The 8,389-nt window shown below is 35.4% G+C and overlaps 1 protein-coding gene and 1 long non-coding RNA gene across 4 annotated transcripts; one reads left to right on the top strand and one right to left on the bottom strand.

The window, feature by feature from the left end:
• The first annotated feature begins 3,787 nt into the window (after positions 1-3,787).
• LOC140966269 (uncharacterized) lies at positions 3,788-5,682 on the top strand. The gene is made up of 3 exons (XR_012173303.1): positions 3,788-3,834; positions 4,136-5,437; positions 5,544-5,682. It is a non-coding gene; the product is annotated as an uncharacterized lncRNA (long non-coding RNA).
• Positions 4,778-8,095, bottom strand: LOC140966239 (cyclin-B2-4-like). Of its 3 annotated transcripts, none has more exons than XM_073426588.1 (12): positions 7,798-8,093; positions 7,619-7,699; positions 7,343-7,442; positions 7,194-7,250; positions 6,938-6,986; positions 6,696-6,848; positions 6,492-6,623; positions 5,863-5,952; positions 5,556-5,777; positions 5,359-5,457; positions 5,080-5,258; positions 4,778-4,994 (listed from the first exon to the last, which is right to left on the bottom strand). In XM_073426588.1, exons 2-12 carry the CDS (start codon positions 7,692-7,694, stop codon positions 4,844-4,846), a joined length of 1,308 nt encoding a protein of 435 aa, XP_073282689.1. In that variant the 5' UTR covers positions 7,695-7,699; positions 7,798-8,093; the 3' UTR covers positions 4,778-4,843. The 3 variants fall into 3 exon arrangements, with proteins under 3 accessions (XP_073282689.1, XP_073282684.1, XP_073282693.1); XM_073426583.1 differs by having other exon boundaries at positions 7,876-8,093; XM_073426592.1 differs by lacking the exon at positions 4,778-4,994 and having other exon boundaries at positions 5,076-5,258; positions 7,343-7,444; positions 7,618-7,699; positions 7,876-8,095.
• Between the last annotated feature and the right edge of the window lie 294 nt (positions 8,096-8,389).

Here is an 8,389-nt window from a genome sequence, read left to right as displayed (position 1 = left end):
CATTCAAATGTTTCTTTTGCAAGGAGGAAGGGTACAAAGCTGCCGATTGTCCGAAGAGAAAAGCACCTACGGTGGGACGAGCTTATCTCATGTATGCAGAAGAAGCAGAGGAGGATCCAGGCACTACTCTTATTACGGGTAACCTAGTCATTTAACATTTTTATATTGCTTTTATTGCATGAAATGTTAAATTGATTATTAGAATTGAATTGTGATCAAGTTTAACCTAGTGAAAATTAGGTTGCATGTTCTACTTTAGATAGAATTAAGATATGATTTTAGAAACGGTAGACTTGGTATTAATTTTTGAGCCTTATTCTCTGCAAAGGATGTAATAAATCCAAATAAAAGTTTTATGGCCAAAAATTTAATGAAAAATCATAAATTGAGGGTTTGTAAAGGGTTTCGAATTTATTAAGAGGTCTAAGTGCAATTTTCGAAAGTTCAAGGGTTCAATTGTAATTACTGAAAATTATAAAGGACTTAATTGCAATTAACCTGAAGTATAAGGACTTAGATGCTTTGAAAACTCAGGTTCTACATATTCAAGCCCACAATGCATTCATTTGTTCTTTTGATAAACATGCTGACTAGTATGAATTTATGGTTTCACATTTTCATGTATTGTGTTGGATCTAACAAAATCTATTAATTTATATTTTTTTCCCCTACACAACTCAATTCTTGTTCGGAAGAGCTGCAGTCATTATGATCAAAGCCTAAGCGTGATTTGCCACCAGCTTGTTCTTGACCTTCATGCAATTTTCCAAGTGAAACAGAAGACTTAGTCCAAGTGTTTACTAAATTGTTCAACCTCTGATTTTCAATCATGATAACTTGAAATTCAGATTACATGTTCTCATTTTCAGTCATTAGAATAATCACTTTGGTGTCTTTAGATTATCTCGCTCACCAATCTAAATGTTATCTGTTTTTTGAGCTTATCTACTAAACACTTGTTTTCTGCTTTGACTTCCTCAAATATTTGTGAAAGTTTTTTTTTACTCCATGACAATTTCATTTAGTGCAGTGATTAAGTCATCTTATGTAAATTCGTTTGAGGTAAAATAAAATACATCATCATTGTTGGATTCTTGATCATCATTAGCCATTAAGTACTTGAATGAATCTTCGTCACTTTCACATAATGCATCTTCTGAACTAGTGGTCTTGCGTCTGACTCAGTTCACTTGCTTTTACTCTCTTCAGCTATCAACACCTTATGTTCTCTTTCTGAAAGAGTTTTTTCTCATCTTTAGTTCTTCTCATTTCGGATGGCTTCTTATCATCCTTCTTCGGTCTTGTACAATCAGCAATAAAATGGTCCGTTCTGCCACAAATAAACTAAGCTTGATCAGAAAAGTTTGATTTTTATATATAGTTATTCTTCTTATAGGAAATTCTAAAGTTGGAGTGATTTTACTTCATGAACTTCCCCAATTTCTTGACAAATAGTGATATGATTGTTTAGTGGTTCAGCAGATTTTGATGGAGATTCTTTAGCTACCATGAGAGTTTTTTTTGGATGTGAGGTTGATGATTTTCTTTATTTCTAGTTCCTAGCTCGAACGCATAAGCCTTCATATAAGCAAACAGCTCATGCAACCTGAGCTTATTCAGATATTTTGATTTTCACATGATAATGGTTTTCACGTCCAATTCTCTTGGTAATAATCTCATCACTTTCAGTGCAACCTCTATGTTGTTGTATTCTTTGTGCATCCAGTTCGATTGTAATGTCATTGAATCTTTCATCAAATTCTTTCTTCGTTTCTCTGGATTTTATCTTGATATTATCAAACTTTTAAATTGCCACCATCAACTTGTTCTCTTTGGTCATGTCGTTCCCTTCACACAATTGAGTCAGCTTTTATCAGATCTCTTTTGTTGTTGAACAAGTCTTGAACTTATTGATCATGTTTTTGTCTAAATTTTTGTAGAGAATATCTTTGGCCACGTTGTCCTGGTTTTCTTTCTTTTCATCATCAAAAGTCCACTTCATTCTAGGTTTCTCGACAATTTGTGGAGCTCCATATGAGATGGCTACAAGAGTGTTGGCTTTAAGATCTACATTGGTATGTCATTTATAACATGCCACACGTCACCGTCTTGAGCTGATAGATGTGTCGACATTCGGATTTTCCAGTCATCATATTCTTCTTTTGAACACATATCGATTTTATTAAAAGATGCCATTATATATCCAATATTCAGAGATCAGAAAAACCTACTTTGATATCACTTGTTAGGATCAAAAATATTTTAAGGGAGGTGAATAAACACTTTTAAATATTTTGTTAGATTTTATAACTTTAAGCCATGTGAATAGCTAAAGTTAATTTTACATTCAAACTAGAGATGTCAATGGAGCGTGTATGGCTAGATCCAAGACCCATCCGAAGAAAATTTTGACCCATTACTCGCCCCCACTCCGGTTAAATATTCTCCAGACCTGTCCCACCCCGAATACAAAACGGGGCTGGTTAGACCCGCGAGACCTCAATTTTTTTAAATGAAAATAGTAATTTTCTTCTCATATGACTGAATTATAAAACAAACAAACCTATAAATACAACATAATAGAAAAATAATCTTGTGTCTTCGACCACACTTAATAATGACAAAGAAAGTATCTTCACGAAATAATGAATTACATAAAATAAAAAAAAGAGTTAAAGCTCTCCAAAAAAAATATTGATATCCCCAAAAATAAGTCATACAGAACTTAAACAGATCAATATAAAGTCGGCGATTTGGCAATATTTCAGTTACACGCTCTTCTTGATCATATTTCAGTTACACACTCATGGCACCGGCGATCACTTTCCGCCCTCTTCGGCCCTGGGCCTCACTTGATTGTAACAATTATGGGCCATTAGGCTGAACCAACATGAGCCTCAGACCATAACCATGCACCACTATTAGTCATGGATCGTTAGGATGGTCCAGCATGAGCCGTAACCCATGCCCATGCACCGTCACTCATAGAATATCTCACCCCTAAAAAGTGGATTCTTTCGCCTCCCCCAACACTTGAACCCAAGACCTTCAGGCTTAAGTACCCAGATTCTTAAAATGTTGGTACCATTTGGACTAGGGATATTCTATGAGTAACGGTTCATGGGCATGGGCTATGGATCATGCTGGACCATCCTAACCATCCATGACCAGTAGTGGAGCATGGGTATGGGCCGAAGCTCATGTTGGTTCAGCCTAATGGCCCATGATAGTTAAAAAAAAGGCGCTTATTTTCGTTTTTATGACTACATAGGCATAAAACTAGAGTTTTCATTTTATTAAAACGACTTGCCAGGAAAATATAGAGTAGCCCTGGACAGCGATGCTTGGGAATTCGGTGGACCTGGAAGGGTAAGGAACTGGTTGTTTACACAGAAACCTCCTTCCCTTTCCAGTTGTATGTCATGCAGCATATTTAAGAAGATGCGAAACGTGTCATTAATTTATTTGGAGATTTCCATAGTTTCTATGCTAACTCATGTTTTTGGTATTTCTAAACACAAATGAATTGCCTAAATCATACAAAAGAGTCCCACTTCCTGCTAATCTCATGGTGCAAAATCTGATGTTTCCAAGAATAGGTGATGTTTATCAGGTTATAATTTGCTAATATATAGAGCTCATCTACTGGGGGAACATTTGATGGAGCACTTTATGCAGCAATTGCTTCATGTAACATGGTGTCCAGTCTTCCTATTGTCTTGACGTCGCAGATTTTATTACGACAGGTAGGGCACGAAGTAGACCACTTCACAATGCCTGAAGGTATACCATCCCAATTCCTTCAAAGTGCTTTCTCCTCCTCGTACATGTGTGGTATGTATGCTTCATATTACTGCCTTTCGTACCGACTTTTCAGTGCGACTTTTAGTCCTCAGCTTTATGGGTAATGTCTTCGCTCCAAACAGTTAAGACTTTAGAGTCTCAATTAGAGGAAATGAGATCCTACCTTAGGATACTACCATGCATCTAAGGGTGTACATTTATCAATGCCATTAATTTTTCATTGGATCCCACATATATTATTAAATCTCCATTATTATATGCATGGGACTATGGGTTCCGTATCTAACATAGGCCTATAGAAAGTTATTAACAAATTAACTTATTTATGAAGGTTGACTATATAGTAGAAGAGAGCTCAAATGAAAACGATGCCTCAACAATTTTTAATGAGGCAGCAGATAATGGTGAAACATTGCATGATAATACTAATTCTGCAAAGGATAAAGTTGAGCAGAGTCGAGAGGAAGTACTGGATACAAGAAATTTGGACGATGAATGATCATATTTTGATTGAATACTTCATTTGTTTTTTATAAATATCGGTGATTATGAACTACATATGCACGACTCTCTTTTCTTGCTTTTCATTTACTGCATAGTGCATACTTTATGTATCTTTTGTTACTTTACTGCATAGTGCATGCTTTATGTATCTTTTGTTACTGATATTTTTATTTTAACTTGAATAAAGATCACAATATCGAGTCACAAATTTAGTGTTCAACGCCAAAGATTCCAATATAATTAAACATTATCAGGGGCTCGACTCGTTTGTAAGTATTTGTACATTAACTTATAGAGAATTTATAAGGCTGATCAGAAACAATTTAAAACACCAAAAACTTTTGAGGAGTGAAGGTTTAAACTTTAAAGGGCATCAAAAATAAAATTGATATTCTTCAAAAACAAAGAGAGAATTTATATGGATATAAATGCACAGAAATCAAACAGCACTCTCTTGAACCAAACCAGATGCAACTTATGTTGCTCACATGTTGCAGCACTCACAAGCATAAGCAAATTACTGCATTCTAAAATCTCACTGAGGCTCTGCTGCATCTATAAGAAAAACAGCTGGTTTAGTCTTAGCAGCATAGCCATATTTTGAAGTACTGTACTTCTTGTGTACACCAGTAAGTTTAGCCGTTCCAGCATTGGTATGCAAAGTCACCATAAGTTTTGCACATCCCCTACAAAATAACATCCAGCGACCAAATATACTTGAAAAGATGGAAATGTTTTGTAGTTGGAAAATGTTTTGTAGTTTGTACTTACAGAAGATGGTGTTCCATGTAGCTTGTATATTTTTCGAGTGTCTTGCTCCACTGGCTAAAACCGTTAAGAGCACATTGAGCAGTGTAGATGGCAGCAGCAGCTAATAAAGATGGTGAGAACTTGAGCATCTCACTCTCAACGAGGCAGAGTTCAATTGTGAAGAAGGATAATAACTCCAACTAGTTCCAGTTCGGAAAAAGAAACGTTACAAGGTGTGAGACCATGAAAGTATTTGAGTCGTGGACTTAGAAAAACCAAACTAAGTTAGATTCAACCAACCGTTTTGTCAGATTGAGCGGCTTTTAAAAAACGTCTCATGAAAACATACGGCGTCGGCACAGAGAGATTAAATTGTAAGGTATTGACCATCAGTTTCTCCTGTAGCCAATTAAATTAGAAATTGTTTGTCATGGAAAAGATTCATCGCCCTTTTAAACTGAAATCCAGGTTCTGTTTTTGAGTAGGTAGTGCTGTACCATATCGAGAACTTCTTTTCTGCAGTAAGCTCGGTCAGATATCAGTATAAGATCATCCACGACAGGAACAGAAACTTCTTCGTATTTGCAAGCTAGGAGCATGGCAGTCACTCCAACAAGCTGCAGTTTCTTTCTCACAACTGACTGTGATGCTAGAAATCTATCTATGAGATTGACAGTTAGATATAGCGTCTCCTCCATCAGTTCAAACTTGTAATGGACCTATTTGGACAACGTAAAATGTTATTATCTCAGTACTTTCTTCTTAATTTTGAACAAGGACACAACTTGGAGTCCAGTTTATTACCTCAATCAGCCAGTCTATAAGAATGCCTCTCATTCTTTCATTAATGTCAGATTGGTTTTCCATGTAGTTTGATGGGACACAGCTTAAGCTCTGTAATCAAGATCACACGATCAAAAGAACAACACAAACAATAGGAGAAAGGGAAATACATTAGTTGCACTCACACGAAAAATAGACCAAGAAAATTACGAGAAGAACTCGATGGAATACCATGTTGATTCTTGAATTTACAGATTTCGTATAAGTCCCACCCGATCAAAACACAGCCGCTGCTCCTCTTCTTCTTAATAGTTTCCTACTTACCTATATATTTTTATATATCATTTGATATTAGAAAATAGTCTTAATTTTCAAACAAATGGAGCCAGAAGGGGATGTCTGAGCCGCGGCTTTTCTTTTCCAAAAGTTTGCTATGGACCTATAAAATTTTATTATTATATATATGGATAAATAAAATCTCATCTCTTAAGATTTTTTGAATCTCAGTTATGCTATCCTATACTTAACACACTTCTAGCTCCGCTAACAATCCAACAGAGAGTGGGATTGTACCACACAATTTATCGTCGATTTAACTTGTTTGATATTAAAAGTATACTAATTATCAAACAAATGGATAGATATTTCACCTCTGTCTTCTTGTAATAAGCATATATATCATCAATATACTCAGTCACGGAAAGTGGATTCTTCTTATCACAGTTGTCTATGTCAACTATCGTCTCCTCTTCATTGACGTCTTTCATTTCAACTTCCGCATCCTAGATCAATTTGGAACGTGAGAATAATCGAGTTTACTGATAGCAAGTACCAAAATAAAAAGAAATCAATACCATCTCATCTATTTCTTCCAGCATTGCTTCTGTGTGCTGCACAAACATTGGCACGACATCATCATCAATGGGCGTTTGGTCCTCTGCATCAATAATAGTGAAGTCCTTTGATTGATTGACACTCACACCTGGTTGAATTGATGGCTTGATTTCCTAAAATAAAGCACAGTTCGATCATCAGGAGGCACGGTTAAAATCTAACTTAATGAACCTCAATACTTGTTCATTATATGAAACCATACCTCATCTGATGGATAATGATCTTTGCCAGCCAATTGTGCAGCAAACATTCTGAGCAGGAACCAAGGATATGAATTAGAAAACAATGTCCAAAAGCTAATTCTTAGCATAAAGGCTTTTGATGATCATGCATTTGCATTGTATAAATTTCCGAGGGATTTTTGTAGAATTAAGCCACACTATCCAAGCACTCTTTTTCTTAAAACCAAGAAAGACTTAAATCTTGACAAAAAGGGTACTAGAGGAGATATAACAAACCTAGTGACGGGACGATGCACCGGAATAACAGGATTCTTATTTTCAGCAACATTTTTCCTAAACAACGTAAAGAATTAAAAATTAAATCAAAAATGGAATTCAAATATGTATTAAAGAATAACCAAAATGAAGTTTTACGAAAATCATACTCTGTCAAAACACCTCTTTTGTGTATAGCACAGGGGTAAGCAGGATCTCTTATGATATTCTTATTGATTGCACTCAACGCCCTCCTATTTTGCCCAACTCCTAGTCATCATAAAAAGATTATTTTGATCAATTAACCCTATATGATTAGGGTTTAATGGAAAATAAGATCAAAGACTCCAGTGTCTTCTAAAGTGAATGAAAAAGAAAACAAACAAGAATTAAAGAAGGGTTTAAGTTTTTGAATTTGAGCTAAGCTTTTTGAATATTCAAATTACCTTGAATGTTTGAAGGCCTGATTGTACCCGGAAAATTCTCATTCGATCCACCCATCCTGATTTCCCTTTTAAACATAATTTCTGCAGATTTATACATTCAATCATGAACCCATCGAAGAAATCAAAAACCCAATAAAATTTCATCTGAAAAATGGGAAATTTGGATCAGTAACAATCACCCAAGATTCGAGAACAGATTTAAAAAGAACCCAGATCATATAATCAACATCAAGTCTTTTCAATAATTTTTCTCGAACCTCCAAGGCAAGAAACTCCCAGAGAACTATACACAAATCCAGTGAAGAACTCCTCCGGGAATCTCAAAGATTCAGCGAGAGGCTATAAGAAAACCCCCATCAAATCAAATCAATCGGAAATTGATAGACTAAAATCCCCTCAATTCAAATTCTGTGCGTGAGAATCGTTTTTTTTTTTTTAATCCTTTGAATCAGAAGAGGAGATTTGGGGAGAACGTAAACAGCGGATATATGTCCGTCCGCACATGCATATTTGAAACCAACGGCTAGTAAATCATGGCCGTTTGATCAAAAGTCGCGTGGCTCCGCGATTGGGCCAACGGTTATTTTGTTCTTCTTTCAAATATTTCTCCATTAAATTAATTAATTTTCCCTTAAAAAAGTCTTTCTTGTATTAAGTGCCATTTTCTCTTACCACCAATTATTTAATAACAATTAAACGATCATCTCCCCCTATCTACTTTATTTCTTTCAAACAATAATAATTGACACCATAATATTTATTTATTTAATC

The sequence above is a fragment of the Primulina huaijiensis genome, chromosome 2 (assembly GCF_012295235.1).
Source record: "Primulina huaijiensis isolate GDHJ02 chromosome 2, ASM1229523v2, whole genome shotgun sequence".
NCBI lineage: Eukaryota > Viridiplantae > Streptophyta > Magnoliopsida > Lamiales > Gesneriaceae > Primulina > Primulina huaijiensis.
This window is presented reverse-complemented; position numbering and strand designations above follow the sequence as displayed.

Coding starts and splice junctions, on each gene's coding strand:
- LOC140966239 (XM_073426588.1), bottom strand. CDS start 7,694: ATGTTTAAAAGGGAAATCAGGATGGGTGGATCGAATGAGAATTTTCCG. Junction 7,443..7,618: donor CAGGCCTTCAAACATTCAAG/GTAATTTGAATA, acceptor TATGATGACTAG/GAGTTGGGCAAAATAGGAGG. Junction 4,995..5,079: donor TACATGGAACACCATCTTCT/GTAAGTACAAAC, acceptor GTTATTTTGTAG/GGGATGTGCAAAACTTATGG.